General features: G+C 43.7%; 2 protein-coding genes across 2 annotated transcripts; one reads left to right on the forward strand and one right to left on the reverse strand.

The window, feature by feature from the left end:
• Window positions 1–3,787: 3,787 nt before the first annotated feature.
• On the reverse strand, window positions 3,788–8,321 carry LOC139175933 (cathelicidin-related peptide Oh-Cath-like). Its single transcript, XM_070767328.1, has 4 exons — window positions 8,136–8,321; window positions 7,568–7,675; window positions 6,311–6,424; window positions 3,788–4,141 (listed from the first exon to the last, which is right to left on the reverse strand). Exons 1-4 carry the CDS (start codon window positions 8,319–8,321, stop codon window positions 4,025–4,027), a joined length of 525 nt encoding a protein of 174 aa, XP_070623429.1. The 3' UTR covers window positions 3,788–4,024.
• Window positions 8,322–11,446: 3,125 nt separating this feature from the next.
• LOC139153220 (cathelicidin-related peptide-like) lies at window positions 11,447–15,905 on the forward strand. Its single transcript, XM_070726868.1, has 4 exons — window positions 11,447–11,689; window positions 11,869–11,976; window positions 12,444–12,605; window positions 15,771–15,905. The coding sequence occupies exons 1-4, from the start codon at window positions 11,504–11,506 to the stop codon at window positions 15,903–15,905; spliced, it is 591 nt and encodes a 196-aa protein (XP_070582969.1). The 5' UTR covers window positions 11,447–11,503.
• Window positions 15,906–19,849: the final 3,944 nt, after the last annotated feature.

The following is a 19,849-nucleotide window of genomic DNA, read 5'->3' on the forward strand; positions in this document are numbered from 1 at the left end:
GGTAGAAACCTTCGTTCTAAATTAGACAGAATTCACCCACATTACCAGAATGACCAAAAAGAAATAAAAATGCAAAGTGAAAGACAGTTTAACATCGGGGATTTAATTTATGCCAAAGACTATGATTCAAACGATAAATGGAAAGATGGCACAGTATTGGATAAAACAGGTTTAAAAACATACGTTGTAATATTAACAGATGGGCGCAGTTGGCATCGGCATGTCGACCAACTACGCAAAAGAATGAAGACTAACCCAGACATTTTACCTACTGTAGACAAACCAATAGAGGACTTACCAGAACCACCTCGAGACTCCAGCGATGGCTGCCTGTTGCCCCTGGCGGCCGGCGAAGATCAAAATGCATCATCGCAACCAGGCCCGTCAGAGACTAGCCTTAGCGGAGCAACGGAGCCAGCCGTCCAGGCAAGCAGCTCCCAGCAAAATGAACTGCGCAGGTCCCAGAGATCTGTGAAACCACCAATCCGCTTGCAGGACTATGTGACGTGGATTAACACGTAATCATGGTCTCAGCCGAAGAGGGAGGGGTGTTGTGTTTGTTTAAAAATATTCGCAGAAAATCTGCGATTGGTTAAGACGCGGCTATTCAGAAAATAGCCGCGAAAGTTAAATGTGTGTCAGTTGGTAAAAGCCCGCGTTAAAAAAAGAGTATAAAAGGGCAACGGGTTAGCCGTTGCCCTCATTCCGGCAATTCTACCGTTCCAGTGTTTGTATTCTCTCTTGCCATGAATAAACAAGTTTGATTTAAGACTACCGGAGTCCAGACTTTTCACTTTCCTTCCTTCTTTCCTTCCTTCCTTCCTTCCTTCCTTCCTTCTGACAAGCAAAATCAAAGGGAAACCACATTCACTTAAGGAACATGTTCCTGATTTACCAACTGCAGTGATTCGCTTAACAAATGGGGCAGGAAAAGTCATAAAAATGAGGCAAACTCTCACTTAGCAACATAAACGTTCGACTCCATTGTGAGGATTCATCACTCAAGGAACACCTGCATTAATCTGGTTGTGTGATGGGTGGCCGTAGAAACAATCTCAATTAAACAACCCACAAAGAAACAAACCTCTTTTGCCTGCGATCTTCGAAATTTTGTCCTGTTTTTTTAAGTTATAAAAAAGGAGGAAGTGTGAAGGTCTGTTTGGATAATTTTATTTGGGGAGTGTTGATTTGTTTATTTCAATACTCTAATGAGGGTTCACCCATTGACTCATCAATAAAATGTCCATTTCCTGGGTTATAAAAATAACGAGAGTCCATCAGAGATGGTTTATGTGTGAGAGGTATAAATTAACAAGAAAATATTTATCATCCCCACCTGCCTGAGTCTGCCAGGCAGTAACGCAATAAAAAGATAAAATCCTGTCCAAATCAGGAACTCAAAAACAAAGGACTCCATGTAATCCTTTAACCTGTCTAATAATTTCTTTGAAGCCAGCAGCCTTTCCCAATTCCCATCAAGGTGTGATGGATGGAGAGACTTCATTTTTTTTCCTGCTGAGAAGCAGCTGATTTTGCCACCAACAAAAGGGGGATTTGGTCACTTTGCTCTCTTATTTTTTGAAGGGGAGACTAGGATGAAGTGACTAGATTTTAACATTGGTAAAGAGGGACACCATTGCCTGGGGGCGGGAGGGAGGTTCTTGATTAAAAATTTGGTATTTATGGAGTAAAAAAAAAATTCTCTTCCTTTTTCTCTCTATCTCCCTCCCTCTTTCTTTCTCTCTTCCTTCCTTCCTCTCTCTTTCTGTCTCTCTTCATTCATCCCTGTCTCTCTTTCTCTTCCCCTCCTTCCCTCCCTCTTGCTTTTTCTCTCTCTCTATTCCTCCCTCCCTTTCTATTTCTATATCCGATTATCTAGGCCCTCAGCAGTCAGGATTCAGGCCCGGCTACAGCATGGAAACTGCTTTGGTCGCGCTGATGGATGATCTCTGGCGGACCCGGGACAGGGGTTTATCCTCTGTCCTGGTGCTTCTCGACCTCTCAGCGGCCAATTGGAGCTCTGACATCTTTCTTCAACCCAATCCATCGACCATGGTATCCTTCTGCGCCGGCTGGAGGGGTTGGGAGTGGGAGGCACTGTCCTTCAGTGGTTCTCCTCCTACCTCTCCGGTCAGTCGCAGTCGGTGTTAGTGGGGGGTCAGAGGTCGACCTCTAGGCTTCTCCCTTGTGGGGTGCCTCAGGGATCGGTCCTCTCCCCCTACTATTTAATATCTACATCCAGGGGCATGGGGTGAGGTATCATCAGTATGCAGATGATACCCAGCTGTATATCTCCACCCCATGTCCAGTCAACGAAGCAGTGGAAGTGATGTGCTGGTGCTTGGATGCTATTAGGGTCTGGATGGGTGTCAACAGACTCAAACTCAACCCTGATAAGACGGAGTGGCTGTGGGTCTTGCCTCCCAAGAAGGACAATTCCATCTGTCTGTCCATTACCTCAGAGAGGGTCCGCAACTTAGGCGTCCTCCTCAATCCACAGCTTACATTAGAGAACCATCTTTCAGCTGTGGCGAGGGGGGGCGTTTGCCCAGGTCCGCCTGGTGCACCAGTTGCAACCCTATCTGGACCAGGAGTCACTGCTCAGTCACTCATGCCCTCATCACCTCGAGATTCGACTACTGTAATGCTCTCTACATGGGGCTACCTTTGAAGAGTGTTCGGAAACTTCAGATTGTGCAGAATGAAGCTGCAATCATGGGCTTCCCCAAATATGCCCATGTAACACCAACACTCCGCAGTCTGCATTGGTTGCCGATCGGTTTCCAGTCACAATTCAAAGTGTTGGTTATGACCTATAAAGCCCTTCATGACACCGGACCAGATTATCTCAGGGACCGCCTTCTGCCGCACGAATCCCAGCGACCAGTTAGGTCCCACAGAGTGGGTCTTCTCCGGGTCCCATCGACTAAACAATGTCGTCTGGTGGGACCCCGGAGGAAAGGGGCGCCGGAGGGGCTAATTGACGGCTGCGGGAGAGCAAAATGTCGCAAGGCCAGTGGACGGCGGCCACAGGTGATGGGGTGGAGCTTGCTGGCGAGAGAAGCTGAGTCTAGGGACAGAAGGGGTTGGACAAGTCCAACGCTTCGCCCATGCCGTACGGGCTGAAGGAAACTTCGCCCTGTGCTTGGAAGCCGCGAAGAAGGAAGCTGAGCTTCCATGCTGCCCAAAATTGGCCGATGCGAAGATCCAGCAATCTACAGCTGGCAGCTTGTTTCAAGAAATTGCGACTTTTAAAAAGTGCCGCGGGACATGGGACAAATTGCTAAAAAGCGTGACTGTCCCGCTGAAAGCAGGACGTCTGGTCACCTTAGACTAGGAACGACCCAAATTGAGTTTTGGGAAGGAATAGAGGAAGGGCTGGAGGCCCACCATTCTCAGTAAGAGGTCATCCAGGGAGGTTTGGTGTCTGGACACCATCTCCCTCCAACTTCTTGTTTTCTTAAGTGGTTACTAGGTGGTTATTGCATTTTTCCAAGCTTTCCAATTTCTGGTTTTGTGACCAGTTGGCTTCTGACCTGTTTCAAAACCCTTTGTTGGGTTTTTTTTTTTACAAGTTATTCCTTGGATTGTGGATTTTAGCTTTGTGAATATAAAAAAATTGAATAGAAAAGAATAGAATTCTTTATTGGCCAAGTGTAATTGGACACATAGCTTTTTGAATAAATTTGTTACACAAAAAGAGCCGTAGTTTGCAAAGAAAAGATTAAGTCATTTTAGCATTTATTTTCATTTTTTTTAAAAGCTGTGCTACAAATATTTACACCATTTCATCCAACCCTTTTTTCTCCCAACTCCTCTTTTGCTGCAATGTTGGACTTTCTACCTGGGTACAGAGTTCAAGTTCTATTTCAAATTCAAATTTGCATAAAAATATAGAAAGTCCAGATTCAATCCAAGTCGGAGAACTGAAGAATCACCGTCACTTCCTGAGAAAATCATTTCTCCCCCCCCCCCCAAGATCTCAAGACATCTGAAGTCAGGTCCTCCTTCTTCATCGTATGATTCAGCCTAAAGACCTTGTAACAAATATTTGACATCTATACTTAGTGCATATCTTTATGATTCTCCTCCTGATCTTCCTGATCTTCTTTCTTAATTTCTTAAAGCGTTCCGGCTGATCCTAGAGAATAGGGAAAGAGTGGTATCTGGTCATCCCTGGTTCTCCAACGGGCTGAAACCCAACCCCTCCCTCTTCCCGCTTCCGCACTGCTGCTCTGGGGTCAGATCTGGACCAGGGCAAAGCGTCCAGTTGTAGCCTTTCTGGACCATGAACGGATCCTGTTTTATATCCTTTGCAAATTAAAGATGGAGATTCTGGCCACTTTGCAGCTGCTGCAGGAATGTTTGTAGGTGATTTTAGGAGTTTAAAAGCAAAAAGAACTAGATTTAAAATATGCGAATTAAAATTAAAAATATGCAGAAGTGTCCAGGTTAACAATGGAACTGCAAAATAGGGATGAGACAGATTTCTACAAGGCCTGGGACAAATGGGGGACCGCCTTCTGCTGCACGAATCCCAGCGACCAGTTAGGTCCCACAGAGTGGGTCTTCTCCGGGTCCCGTCAACCAAACAATGTCGCTTGGTGGGACCCAGAGGAGGAGCCTTCTCTGTGGTGGCCCCGGCCCTCTGGAACCAACTCCCCCCAGAGATTAGAATTGCCCCCACCCTCCCTGCCTTTTGTAAACTGCTTAAAACCCACCTCTGCCGCCAGGCATGGGGGAATTGAGATACTCTTTCCCCTTAGACCTTTAAAATTTTATGCATGATATGTCTGTATGTATGATTGGTTTTTATATAATGGGTTTTTAACTGTTTTTAGTATTGGATTTTGTTATATACTGTTTTATTGCTGTTGTTAGCCGACCCGAGTCTGCGGAGAGAGGCGGCATACAAATCCAATAAATAAATGAATGAATGAATGAATGAATGAATGAATGAATAAATGAATAAATAAATGGTACCATTGGTTTTAAAAAAAGAAATTACTTAAAAATTATTCATCGAGAAAAATATCCAACGAAAACAATGTATAAAACCAGCAATCTACAACACAAATCATAATATCAAATTGAAACGACAAACCGTAAACATCGATCGACACAAATTTTGAACTACAAAGAAACTGAATGAACAAACCCTTAAACCACTGATACATGTTGGCACTAGCAACTAACGTCAAATACATATGGATAAAACTTTAGGGAAATCCACACCACCTATGTGTTTAAACCACAGTCCGCTAAACATTGCACCCCCAGCTCTAACACTGGCCCTCCACACTCTTCTTACTACTCTTTTTTGCTCTAATTTTCTCTCCTTCCTCCTCTCGTATCTCTTCCCCTTCTTCCCCAATCCCCCTCCCCTTCTTCTTTTCCCCTTCCCCACTTACGGGTACTATATAAGTAAATTATAATTGCTAGAATGTACATTATATATATTCCCTTTACTTTTCTGTACCCTGTTTTTAATGTATATATTCAATAAACATATTATTTAAAAATGGGATTTTAATTTTATTTTACATAACTGCTGAAAGGGGGTTGCCACACGAAGAAGAGGGGAGGGGGGGGTCAAGCTATTCTCTGAAGCACCTGAGGGCAGGACAAGAAGAAATGGGTGGAAACTAAATCAAGGAAAGAAGAAACTTAGAACTAAGGAGAAATTTCCTGGCAAGGTGAACAAGTAACTAGTGGAATGACTTGCAACCAAAAATTGTGGGGGCTTCATCATTTTTTTTTTTTAAAGAAGTGACTGGACAGGCACATATTAGAAAGGGAATCCTGCTTGAGCAGGGGGCTGGACTACAGGGTCTCTCCGGTCCCTTCCAGCTCTATTCTGATTGATCGATTGAGAAGGTTTGAGAAAATGAGATTCTCTCCTTTTCAGGGCTGTGGGATGTGGCATATGTGACTTTAGCCAAAACCCTAAACTCCCTGAAACTTCAGGAACTGGAAGTACAGCAATGAAGAAAATTATTGGGCGTAATCTTGCAAATCAGTTCATTTTTCCTCTCTCATTCCACCCCTCTTGCAACTTGGACTGGGTGGTTATTTCTCTCCTTGTCCCTCTTGTGGAACCTCTTATACCTGGCCAATTGTTCAACCACTCTTCTAAGACTTGAGACTTTCCATGGGAGATTGGACTGCCATTTGTCTACAGTGTTGTAGGGTTTCACGCCTAGATGACCTGCAACGTCCCATCCAATTCTAGGAATCTAATCTAACCAAGCTTTGGAGCTCATCAGTGGAAGTCACCATGCCACCTTCTTACCTCCTCCTCCTCCTTCGCCTCCACCTGTTCTTCCTCCTCCTCCTCCTCTTCTGCTCCCTCCACGGTGTCACAGGCGAGAACAGCCATTGGTGGCTTCTCCCCAAGGAAGGTGGCTGTGCATTCCCTCACCACCTGCGGAAGAGAAGAAACGTGGTGAGAAGCCCTCCACCATCTTCTTTTGTCCATGTCTCCTCGTGTGGCTTCGACTGGGTCCTTCCAGAGCAACGTTGGACAAGCTAAGCTGCATCGGCCTCTGTGGATATTTTAGGACCACAGGAGACAACTGCGGAAAGGTTCAAGGGTTGGGTTAATGGAGCTGGGCCAAGACCCCTCCAAGGTGCTTTTCCAAGAGGCCCCTGGACTTTCTTGATTTTCCTTGAAGTTGTTGAGGAAATTTCCTCTGTTCACAACAGAATGAAAGAAGCTTCAGCCCTGAAGGAGTTTCTGGGAGGAGAAGCAAAATTTATTTTATTTATTTAAGTTTTTATTGATTGGATTTGTATGCTTGTAATTCTTGGAGGAGAAACAAGGCAGTGCAGTCTTGAAAAACACCCTAGGTGGGACAACCTGGAGGATCTCCCTGGACATCTGGGCTAAGAGTTGACTGGTTCAGCCTCTCCATGCACCATTTGGACCAAGAGGAAGCAACTCCTGAAAGGCTCAAGGGTCAGGTTCTTTATCCGTCCATGGGGGTTGATTTAAGGGTTGATTTAGAGAACCTGGAGCAAGAGAGTCCATCAGGACAACCTTAAATATGCTCTTCTGCCAGGCCAAATCCATCATTTCGAGTTGGAGACTTTGGCCTGCCACAAGTAGAAAAAGACTTTGGGAACTGGGGAGGGGTGGATGCATGAGGGGGAAAGATTACTAGCCACAAGAAATTCTTTCCAGATGATTCAACAAAGGTCATTCCTTGTTCAGCGCCAGCTGGAAGTATGGGGAAGGCAACGAGAGTGGCCCAGGTGATGAACCTTTGGGTGTGGGGACGAGGGATGAAGACTAACCTGGTTGGAGAACTGTAGGAAAAGTTACTATCGGGTTGACGACAGTTCGTAACCATCTGTCAATAAATTGGAACTTGGAAGAAGGTCAAGGCTTGGACTCTGATTTATTTCTCGGATGCCAATTGGGGCTCTGACATCTTTCTTCAACCCAATTCTGGGTGGAGATGGAGAACCAGTTTTAGCTCTGCTGGGAAGGTCCTATAGAGTTCCCATTGGCCCTGTCTCCATCTACAACGGATCACCAAATCCGTCACTGATACCCGTCACTCACCCCGCCTTCCTTGAAGTTGCACTTATCCAAGGAACCTTCTTCTGCTGCTGCACAGACCGTCTCTTTGATGGTGAACTTCAACTCTTGGGTACCTTCAGAATTGGGATCCTGGAAGAAGACATGGCCAAGCGGATGAGTTACTTTGAAGCCCCAACCCCCTCCCACACTGACCCCTCCCCCTTTTAACAGAATAACAGAATTGGAAGGGACCTTGCAGGTCATCTAGTCCAACCCCCTGCCCAAGCAGGAGATCCTATATCTGCCTCTACCTGGGATCAAACTTACAACCTTCTGATTGTGAGGCAAGAGCTCCACCTCTAGGCCACAGCAGCTGGGACTCTTGATGGAGCCGCCTGAACGTGACTACCAAGAAGAGTCCATGCAGGCGCCAGATGTTCTGCATTCAAGGGCCCTCATCCTGACTGACCATAGATGGAGGCTGTTGAAGCTCTCCACGCCGGGAGAACAGGAGGGGTGGATCCCCTGCTTCCAGTTGGATCCACCACCGCTTCCCAGGGTCTACGCAGAGTCAAGCCCACTCTGGGACCCTGGAGTGAAGAGTACTTACCCAGTCAGGCTTAGGAACAGCCTCCAGAAGACGGTAGAGGGGACCTTCCTTGGCATCGCTGTTGTACATGGCCACTCCTTGTTCCACAGCCTCCTCATAGCTCAGCGGTGCCTGTGATGGTGCGCAGCCTCCAGAGTCTGAGAGAGCCCAAACCAGCAGCAAGATCTTCCACAAGCAGCCTTCCATCCTTGATTCTTCTGCTATGAAGGTCCACAGCAGATCTGGTTCCCTGGAGCAGGAGTCCTCCTTTTATGCCCCTGCTTGCTGGCTGGAGCCACAGGGGGGTTTTCCCCACCACTGAATTCTCCAAGGTCCTTCCTTCAAAACATGTTTTTTTCCTTGAGAGAGGGGGCAGATCAAGTCACGACTTCAAGACTTATTGATTGTCCCCAATGTTCTTCAATCAAGGTTCAACAACCTCAGTAACTTCCGCTGCCTGAGGAATTATAGGAGTTGAAGTCCAGCCGTGCCAAAGTAGAGAAATTATCTTACTGAGTAAAGTTCTTCATGTCAGCTTAAATCCTGTCTTAGCTTTTAACACCTCCAACTCATGACATTTCCTATCTTCAGCTTTGAAAAGGAACATCAGAGTTGGTTTTCTTTTTTTAAAAAAAGCTTTATTTATTCAATTTTTCATTTTAAAAAAATCACAATTATTTTATACAGATCAATATCAATCTCTTATATTGCATCCATTCCATAATCTACTATTATTATTTACATTTACAGTATATTAACATGTATTATTTATATTTATACAATTCTATTTATATATTCTTTCACATTGCATCACATATTGTTAAATTTGTTTTCCATCCAACTATACCATCCATTCCAAGTATCATAATATTCTGAATTGTTTATATTGCTTATTTGACCCCTATGACAATCATTAAGTGCTGTACCACATGATTCTTAACAAATGTATCTTTTTCTTTCATGTACACTGGGAGCATATGCACTAAGACAAATTCCTTGTGTGTACAATCACACTTGGTCAATAAATAATTATATTCTATTCTATACTATTCTATTCTATTCTATTCTAATCCTTTGATATCCATCGTCAGCCTATCAATTTCCATACATCTATATATTTTATCTATGACTGTGTTTACTGGTGGTACTATATTGTTTTTCCAACACTGCATAACGGGTCCGAGCTGCAGTTATTGTATGGATTATTAAATATTGAGTTCTTTTGTTGTATAGTTTCTTACTAATTCCTAATAAAAACTGTTCTGGAGTAAACTCTAATTCCATTCCTATTATTCCCATTATCCATTTTTGTATCATTTTCCAGAAACCCTTTAGCTTTGGGACAGTTCCACCATTGAGGAAAGAAGGTACCTAATTCTACTTTGCTGCAACATTGGTCGCTGCGATGTATAAAAAAAGGATGTTGAGACTCTAGAAAGAGTTCAGAGAAGAGCACAATTGAGTGCTCTTGAATTTCCACCCATTGCTTCTTGTTCTACCCTCAGGTGCTTTGGAGAATTGCTTGACTTCCTCTTCTTTGGGGCAACCCCTGAGATACTGGAACACTGCTATGATGTCTCCCCTGGTCCTTCTTTTCATTAAATTAACCATGTCCATGTCCTTACCATGTCCAGGTCCAGAGCCTACAAAACTTTCACCAGACCCATCCTCGAATACAGCTCATCTGTTTGGAACCCATATCGCATCTCAGACATCAACACCCTTGAAAATGTCCAAAGATACTTCACCAGAAGAGCCCTTCACTCCTCCACTCGAAACAGAATACCCTACGAGACTAGACTTTCAATCCTGGGCCTAGAAAGTTTAGAACTAAGACGCCTTAAACATGATCTAAGTATTGCCCAGAAGATTATATGCTGCAATGTCCTGCCTGTCAACGACTGCTTCAGCTTCAACCACAACAACACAAGAGCACACAACAGATTTAAACTTAATATTAACCGCTCCAAACTTGACTGTAAAAAATACGACTTTACTAATAGAGTTGTTGAAGCGTGGAACTCATTACTGCACTCTGTAGTATCATCCCCTAACCCCCAACATTTTACCCTTAGACTGTCCACGGTTGACCTCTCCAGATTCCTAAGAGGTCAGTAAGGAGCGTACATAAGTGCACTAGAGTGTCTTCTGACCCCTGTCCTATTGTCTCTCCTATATCCCATATATCTTCTCTTCTATCCCTATATCTCTTCTTCTATTCTTTCATTGATATGTTCTATTACTATACCTTCTTTTCTATTCTTTCTTAGATATTGTATTTTATTATGAGTATCTCCTCTATAACCTTCATCATGTATTTTACTCTGTGTATATTGATAAATACCCACTAAAACCCTCATTGTGTATTGGATAAATAAATAAATAAATAAATAAATGAATAAATAAATGAATAAAAATAAATATAAACATTCTTCATATGTTTTAACCTCCACTCCCCTAATCATCTTTGTTGTTCTTCTCTGCACTCTTTCTAGAGTCTCAACATCCTTTTTTTTACATCCTGGTGACCAATGTTGGACACAGCATCCCAGGTGTGGCCTTTGTAAGGCCTTATAAAGAGGCAATAACACTTCTGGTGACCTTGATTCTCTCAGGATCACAGGCATTGAGCTTCGCACTCTTCAGAGAGAAGATTCTGGGAGCTTGTTTGGAAGGAGGTCCCTCTGCTCAGTGAAAGGAGGGGAGGACCTATTGGGAAGACTCTGATGAGCCAACCTGAGGGACAGTGAGCCATCTTCCCATTTCACTCATGAAAAGCAACTCAGCAAAGTATTTTTTTAAATTTTATTTATTTATTGTTAGAGTTGGAAGTAGAGTTAGGTACCTTCTTTCACCAATGGTGGAACTGTCCCAAAGCCAAAGGGTTTCTGGAAATTGATAAAGAAATGGATAACAGGAATAATAGGAATTGAATTAGAGCTTACTCATGAAAACCAACTCAGATTTCCCTTTCCAGAGCTGAAGATAGGAAATGTAATGAGTTGGAGGTGTTAAGAGCTCAGAAAGGATTTAGTCTGACCTGAAGAATTATCTGACCTGAAGTAACATAATTTCCCTACTTTGGTATGGCTGGACTTCAACACCTATAACTTGCTCAGCCAGCAAAGATGGGGAATCGCCAAGGTTGTTGAACCCTGGTCTGGAGAGATGCCAGAAGAACATTGAGGACAATAAATAACGCTTGAAGTCCTGACTTGATCTGTCCCTCTCTCAAGGAAAAAAACATGTTTTGAAGGAAGGACCTTGGAGAATTCGGTGGTGGGGGAAAAAACCCCTGTGGCTCCAGCCAGCAAGCAGGGGCATAAAAGGAGGACTCCTGGTCCAAGGAACCAGATCTGCTGTGGACCTTCATAGCAGAAGAACCAAAGATGGAAGGCTGCTTGTGGAAGATCTTGCTGCTGGTTTGGGCTCTCTCAGACTCTGGAGGCTGTGCACCCACACAGGCACCGATGAGCTATGAGGAGGCTGTGGAACAAGGAGTGGTCATGTACAACAGCAAAGCCAAGGAAGATCACCTCTACCGTCTTCTCGAGGCCGTTCCTCAGCCTGATTGGGTAAGTACTCTTCACCCCAAGCCCAGAGTGGGCTTGACTCTACGTAGAGTCGAACCTGGGAAGCGGGTAGCCACGTTTAGGCAGCTCCATCAAAAAATGATGCCAGCCTAGAATGGGAGTTTTAGGTGTATTGGGGAGACTTCAAGGTAACTCCTGCGCTTGGCCATGTCTTCTTCCAGGATCCCAATTCTGAAGGTACCCAAGAGTTGAAGTTCTCCCTCAAAGAGACGGTCTGTACAGCGGAAGAAGAAGGTTCCTTGGATAAGTGCGACTTCAAGGAAGGCGGGGTGAGTGACGGGTGTCAGTGACGGATTTGGTGATCCGTTGTAGATGGAGACAGGGCCAATGGGACCTCTGTAGGACTTTCCCAGCAGAGCTGAAACTGGTTCTCCATCCCCACTTATGATTGGGTTGAAGAAAGATGTCAGACCTCCAATTGACATATGAGAAATAAATCAGAGTCCAAAATTTGGCCTTCTTCCAAAGGGCCTCTTGGAAAAGCACCATGGAGGGGGTCTTGGCCCAGCTCCACCAACCCAACAGTTGAACCTTTCCGCAGTTGTCTCCTGTTGTCCTAAAATATCCACAGAGGCTGAAGCAGCTTAGCTTATCCTGCATTGCTCTGGAATGGCCACCTAGTTGAAGCCACATGAGGAGACAGAAAAGATAGCGGAGGGCTTCTTCGATCAGGATTGGAGCAAAACAAGATGGCGGGAGGGTTCTTCGTTCTCACCACGTTTCTTCTCTTCTGCAGGTGGTCAGACAATGCGCAGCCACCTTCTTCCTGGGGGAGAAGCCACCAATGGCTGTTCTCAACTGTGAGGCTGTGGAGGGAATAGAAGAGGAGGAAGAGAAGGAAGAGGTGGAGGAGGTGGAGGAGAAGGAGGAGGAAGACGAGAAGGGGGAGGAAGAGGAGGTAAGAAAGTGGCATGGTGTCTGAGATTTCTTATTTATTTATTGATTTATTGATTTATTGATTCATTCATTCGTTCATTCGTTTATTTGTTTATTATTTGTTTATTTATTATTAATTATTTATTTATTTGTTTGTTTGTTTATTTATTTGATTTGTATGCCGCCCCACTCCGTAGACTCGGGGCGGGTAACGGCAATAATAAAACAGCATATGACAAATCTAATATTTAAAATAATTAAGAAACCCTTATTAAAAACCAAACATACACACAAACATACCATGCATAACCTGTATAGGCCTGGGGGAAAGGAAGATCTCAATTCCCCCATGCCTGACGACAGAGGTGGGTTTTAAGAAGTTTACAAAAGGCAAAGAGGGTGGGGGCAGTTCTGATCTCTGGGGGGAGTTGGTTCCAGAGGGCCAGGGCTGCCACAGAGAAGGCTCTTCCCCTGGGTCCCGCCAAACAACATTGTTTAGTCGAAGGGACCCGGAGAATTCTGTGGGATCTAACTGTTTGCTGGGATTCGTGCGGCAGAAGGCGGTCCTGGAGATATTCTGGTCCGATGCCATGAAGGGCTTTATAGGTCATAACCATCACTTTGAATTGTGACTGGAAACTGATCGGCAACCAATGCAGACTGCGGAGTGTTGGTGTAACATGGGCATATTTGGGAAAGCCCATGATTGCTCTCGCAGCTGCATTCTGCACGATCTGAAGTTTCCGAACACTTTTCAAAGGTAGCCCCATGTAGAGAGCATTATAGTAGTTGAACCTTGAGGTGATGAGGGCATGAGTGACTGTGAGCAGTGAGTCCCGGTCCAGATAGGGCCGCAACTGGTGCACCAGGTGAACCTGGGCAAACGCCCCTCTCGCCACAGCTGAAACATGGTTCTCTAATGTGAGCTGTGGATCGAGGAGGACGCCCAATTTGCGGACCCTCTCTGAGTGTGTCAGTGATTCCCCCCCCAGGGTGATGGACGGACAGATGGAATTGTCCTTGGGAGGCAGAACCCACAGCCACTCCATCTTATCAGGGATGAGTTGACACCCATCCAGACCCCAACAGCCTCCAGGCACCGGCACATCACTTCCACTGCTTCGTTGACTGGACATGGGGTGGAGATGTACAACTGGGTATCATCCGCGTACTGATGATACCTCACCCCATGCCCTGGTCCAAACATTGATTAGGCATGGGGAAATGGATTCCCCTGGGCTGTTTTCATTTTATGTATGGTTTGTCTGAGAGGTAGGACTGTTTTTTATATTAAGGGGTTTTAAATTGTTTTTAACTATTGGATTTGTACTTTTTTCTTGTTGTTAGCCGCTCCGAGTCTTTGGAGAGAAGCGGCATACAAATCTAATTAATAATAATAATAATAATAATAATAATAATAATAATAATAATAGTTTAGATTCCTAGAATTGGATGGGACCTTGTAGGTCGTCTATTCCAAACCCCTGCTTCAAATGTCAGTCCAATCTCCCCTGGAAAATCTGAAGCCCTAGAAGAGCAGTTGGACAATTGACCAGGAAAAAGAGGTTCCACGGGAGGGACAAGCACAGAGGAGAGAAATAACCACCTAGTCCAAGTTGCTAGAGGGGTGGAAACTGATTTGCAAGATTACATCCAAGAGTTTTCTTCCTTGCTGCCCTTCAAGTCCCAAGGTTTTGGGGAGTTTATGGGTTTGGCTAAAGTCACATCTGCCACATCTCCCAGACCTGGAAGGGAGAGAATCTCATTTTTTTGCAGCTCTCAAATTTTCTCAATCAATCAATCACAATACAGCAGGAAGGGACCGGAGAGACCCTGTAGTCCAGCCCTCTGCTCAACCGGGATTCCCTTTCAAATATTTATTTATTAATAGAGTTGAAAGGGACCGTTAGGTCATCGAGTCCAACCCCCTGCCTGAGCAGGAAACCCTACAGCACCCCAGCCAAATGGAAGTCCAATCTCCTCTTGAAGGTGTCCAGAGTTGGGGAGTTCACCACCTCCCCTGGCAGGCAGTTCCATTGGTTGATCGCTCTGACCGTCAGGAAGTTCTTCCTTATTTCCAGGTTGAATCTCTCCTTGGTCAGCTTCCAACCATTGTTCCTCGTCCGGCCCTCTGGTGCCCTGGGGAATAAAGAGACCCCCTCCTCACCGTGGCAACCCCTATGTGCCTGTCCAGTCACTTCTTTAAAAAGAAAAGTGATGGAGCCCCCACAATTTTTGGTTGCAAGTCATTCCACTAGTTACTTGTTCACCTTGTCAGGAAATTTCTCCTTAGTTCTAAGTTTCTTCTCTCCTTGATGGTTTCTGGTCTTGCCGTCAGGTGCTTTGGAGAATAGCTTGACCCCGCCCCCCACTTCTTCGTGTGCCAACCCCTTTTCGGCAGTTTTCTTTTTTAAAAGATGTAAAATAAATCCCACTTTTAATTTGCATATGTCAAATCAAGTCCCTAATGAATGTCTCTTTTGCTTTTAAAAACACCTCCAAGTGTCCACGCAGCATCCCTTCTTCAATTTGCAAAGGATATAAAACAGGATCCGTTCATGGTCCAGAAAGGCTGCAACTGGACCAGTGTTCCCTCTAATTTTTTTTTGGGGGGGGCGGAAAAGTATAGTGTTTGAGCGGCAGTCCCTTCTGGACTGGGCGGCACAGAAATAATAAACAAACAAACAAACAAACAAACAAACAAACAAATAAAAAACCCACCCTGTTTTGCCTGAGAGAATTTCAAAATAAAATACTGTACTGTGTGTCTATAACAGTGAGCTCATAATAGGGCAACTCTATCAATATCAAAATGCCACTTATATAGTTGAGCTAGTTTCAAACTAGATTTTGATTTTCTTTCTCTCTTCCTTACTCCCATTCTTTTTCTTTCTCTTTTCCTTCCTCTCTTTTTTCTATCTGTTTCTCTCTCTTCCTCTCTCTCTCCTTCCCTCTCACTCTTTCCCTCTCGGCTTCTGGGCAGGTTTGGAAAACTCTGAGTTGATGATGTTTTTTAAGTGAGCGATTGCTCACTGCTCAGCTTAGAGGGAACTATGAACTGGACACTTTGCCCGGGTGCAGATCTCACCACAGAGCAGCAGTGCAGAAGCGGGAAGAGGGAGGGGTTGGGTTGTAGCCTGTTGGAGAACCAGGGATGACCAGATACCACCCTTTTCCTGCTCTTTAGGATCAGCCGGAACGCTCCAGGAAATTAAGGAAGAAGATCAGGAAAGCCCTCAGGAAAGGCCTCAAGAAGATCGGGAAAGGCCTGAAGAAAGGAATTCAAATAGTTAAAAAGGTCATTATAGGAATAATCATATGATGAAGAAGGGGGACCTGACTTCTTCAGATGTCTGGAGATCTGGGGGGAAAAATGATTTTCTCAGGAAACGATGGTGATTCTTCAGTTCTCCGACTTGGATTGAATCCGGGCTTTCTATGTTTCTATGCAAATTCAGATTTGAAATAGAATTTGAATTCTGTACCCAGGGAGAAAGTCCAACATTGCAGAAAAAGAGGAAGTTGGGAGAATAGCGTTGAATGAAATGGTGTAAACATTTGTAACACAGCTTTTTTAAAAAAAAGAAAAGAAAATAAATGCTGAAATGGGACTGAGTTCGTCTTTTCTTTGCAAACTACGGCTCTTTTTGTGTAACCATTTTCTTTTATTCAAAAAGCTAAAATCCACAATTCAAGGAATAACTTGTAAAAAAATATATATTCATCAATGGCTTTTAAAAAAATAGGAGAGCAAGGTGACCAAATTACCATTTTGTTTTTTGACAAAACCAGCTGCTTGTCAGCAAGAAAATAAATGAAATCTCTGCATTCATCACACAGAGAAGGCTGTGTGAAATTATTACAGACATGTTGAAGGATTACGTGCAATTATTACATGAAATTACGTGAAATTATTACAGACATGTTGAAGGATTACGTGCAATTATTACATGAAATTACGTGAAATTATTACAGACATGTTGAAGGATTACATGCAGTGATGGGCTGCCAAAAATTTTACTGTCACAAGGTGGGCATGGCTTATTGTGTGGGTGTGGCTTGATGGTCACATGACCGGGTAGGAGTGGCCTGCCACCTATATGAGCGGGTGGGAGTGGCTTGACAATTATGTGACCGGGGTGGGTGGCTTAAAGGTCATGTGACTGGGTGGGAGTGGCTTATCGACCAAGATAAGTTTTCAAATAGGTGCTTGGACTCTTTTTCAGTGGATGAAGTCCCATTATTTGAATAGCCACTAAAAAGGACAAATGATAGACAGCATTATTTGTTGAGGAGCACAGTCACATTTTAAGGGTTTGGACTGAACCCACAAGGTTCGGTATGATAACAGATTAGGGAAGTAGCTCAATATTCTTTAATTGCTATAAAAGTTCAGTTCTGGATAATGACTAAATTGATTAGAAACATAGAAACATAGAAGACTGACGGCAGAAAAAGGCCGCATGGTTCATCTAGTCTGCCCTTATACTATTTCCTGTATTTTATCTTACAATGGATATATGTTTATCCCAGGCATGTTTAAATTCAGTTACTGTGGATTTACCAACAACGTCTGCTGGAAGTTTGTTCCAAGGATCTACTACTCTTTCAATAAAATACTATTTTCTCATGTTGCTTCTGATCTTTCTCTCCAACCATCCTCAGATTGTGTCCCCTTGTTCTTGTGTTCACTTTCCTATTAAAAACACTTCCCTCCTGGACCTTATTTAACCCTTTAACAACATCGCCACAAAGGCTTCAAGAGTTGTTAACCTATTCCTATGTTGCTTCTGCTCCAGTAGTCTCACAGTATTAACCAGAGCTCACAAAACCACAACAACACACGAGCACACAACAGATACAAACGTAAGGTAAAATGTTCTAAACTTGACTGCAGGAAATACGACTTTAGTTGTCGAGTAGCTGATGCATGGAACTCACTACCAGACTCTGTAGTATCACCACCTGAACCCCAAAACTTTACCCTTAGACTGTTGACCTCTTCCGATTCCTAAGAGGTCAGTAAGGGGCGTGTTTAAGTGCACCAGAGTGCCTTCCGTCCCCTGTCCTACGGTTTCTCTTTCACTAGTATCATGTATATAAATATTGAGATGTTTATATAAATATAAACATGAGAAAATATTATTTCACTGAAAGAGTAGTAGATCCTTGCAACAAACTTCCAGCAGACGTGGTTGGTAAATCCACAGGAACTGAATGTAAACATGCCTGGGATAAACATAGATCCATCCTAAGATAAAAAACAAAAATAGTATAAGGGCAGACCAGATGGACCATGAGGTCTTTTTCTGCCGTCAGACTTCTATGTTTCTATGTTCTATCTTTGTATACCAACAATATGTACTTGACAAAACAAAACAAATGAATAAATATAATCCTTTAACCTGTCTCTGTAATAATTTCTTTGAAGCCATCAGCCTTCCCCATCATTGTGTGATGAATGGAGAGAATTAATTTCTTTCCTGCTGACAAGCAGCTGATTTGACCACCAACAAAAGGGGGATTTGGTCACTTTGCTCTCCTATTTTTTGAAGGGGAGACTAGGAAGGACCCAAATTGAGTTTATTTTTATTTATTTATTTATTTATTTATTCCAATACATAATACACATTGAAGAGAATAGATATGTAGTAATATAACTAAAGAAACAAATAGAAAAAAAGATATAAAAGTATAGGTGAACAAATTCGAAAGGAAGAAAAGATAAATGAGATAAGGAGAGACAATTGGACAGGGGACGGAAGGCACACTGATGCACTTATGCACGCCCCTTACTGACCTCTAAGGAACCTGGAGAGGTCAATCGTGGAGAGTCTAAAGGAAAAATGTTGGGGGTTAGGGGTTGACACTACGGAGTCAGGTAATGAGTTCCACGCTTCGACAACTCGGAAGGGATGGACATAACGGGCAGTGCTGGGAGGTTTGGTGCCTTAACATCTCCTCCATCCAGCTGCTCCTTTCCTTAAGCACATCTGGGCTGTTTATTGCACTTTTTGAGTTTGGGTTTGTGACTAGTTGGCTTCTGACTTGTTTCATAAACTTTTGCTGGATTTTTTTTTTTACAAGTTATCCCTTGTGTATTGTAGCTTTTTGAACAAAAATAACTTGTTACGCAAAAAGAGCCGCAGTTTACAAAGCAAAGACTAACTCGTTCCCATTTCACCATTTATTTTCATTTTTAAAAAAAGCCACGTTACAAATATTTGCACCATTTCATTCAACCCTTTTCTCCCAACCCCTCTTTCGCTGCAATGTTTGACTTTCTACCTGCGTACAGAGTTCAAATTCTATTTCAAATCTGAATTGGCATAAAAATATAGAAAGACCGGATCCAATGCAAGTCAGACAACTGAAGAATCAATATCATTTCCTGAGCAAATCACCAACCCCAAGCCCCCCGAGCCCCAGATCTCAAGACATCAAAAGTCAGGTCCTTCTTCATCATAGGATTCATCCTTGAGTATCCTTTTTATCAGCTCCTTTCAGGCCACCTATGACCTTCTTGACTACATTCACGACTTTCTTCACGACTTTCCCAACCTTCTTGACGACTTTCTTCAGGCCTTTCCCGAACTTCTTGAAACCTTTCTTTATCTTCTTTCCTAATTTAGAACGATCGGAATCATCCTAGAGAGCAGGAAAAGGTGGTATCTGGTCATCCCTGGTTCTCCCACAGGCTACAACCCAACCCCTCCCTCTTCCCAGCTTCTGCGCTGCTGCTCTGTGGTCAGATCTGGACCTGGGCAAAGCGTGCAGTTGTGGCCTTTCTGGACCATGAATGGACCCTGTTTTATATCTTTTGCAAATTGAAGAAGGAGATTCTACCCATTTTGGGGCTGCTGTGTGGACGTTTGGAGGTGGTTTTAGGAGTTAAAAGCAAAAGGAACTTAATGCCTGCTATTGGTGCAGGTAACCCCCTTCCCCGTCCATTACACTTCCCTCTCCTTACTCAATCCCCACCCTCTTAAGTACAATGGTACCTCATCTTTCGAACGCCTCTTCTAACTAACTTTTCAAGATACGAACCCGGTGTTTAAGATTTTTTTGCCTCTTCTTCCGAACTATTTTCACCTTACGAACCCAAGCTGCTGCTGCTGGGATGAAGGGGTTTCTTTTCCCCCCCTTTTTTGAAGAAAGAAAAGGGAGGGGCGGCTTGGAGGGGGAAAGACTTTGCATTAACAAAAGTAGGAGAACAGCGTGCTTGCAGGCACTGAAAGGGTGTCTTTAGAAGAAAGAAAAGGGAGG

Source organism: Erythrolamprus reginae, chromosome Z (genome assembly GCF_031021105.1).
Source record: "Erythrolamprus reginae isolate rEryReg1 chromosome Z, rEryReg1.hap1, whole genome shotgun sequence".
Classification (NCBI taxonomy): Eukaryota; Metazoa; Chordata; class Lepidosauria; order Squamata; family Dipsadidae; genus Erythrolamprus; species Erythrolamprus reginae.

Excerpts from the sequence above, each read along its gene's own strand:
- LOC139175933 (XM_070767328.1), bottom strand. The coding sequence starts at position 8,321 with ATGGAAGGCTGCTTGTGGAAGATCTTGCTGCTGGTTTGGGCTCTCTCA. Across the intron at positions 6,425-7,567 it reads GCAACTTCAAGGAAGGCGGG|GTGGTGAGGGAATGCACAGC; the intron begins GTGAGTGACGGG and ends TCTCTTCCGCAG. Across the intron at positions 4,142-6,310 it reads AGGAGGAAGAACAGGTGGAG|GATCAGCCGGAACGCTTTAA; the intron begins GCGAAGGAGGAG and ends CCTATTCTCTAG.
- LOC139153220 (XM_070726868.1), top strand. The coding sequence starts at position 11,504 with ATGGAAGGCTGCTTGTGGAAGATCTTGCTGCTGGTTTGGGCTCTCTCA. Across the intron at positions 11,977-12,443 it reads GCGACTTCAAGGAAGGCGGG|GTGGTCAGACAATGCGCAGC; the intron begins GTGAGTGACGGG and ends TCTCTTCTGCAG. Across the intron at positions 12,606-15,770 it reads AGAAGGGGGAGGAAGAGGAG|GATCAGCCGGAACGCTCCAG; the intron begins GTAAGAAAGTGG and ends CCTGCTCTTTAG.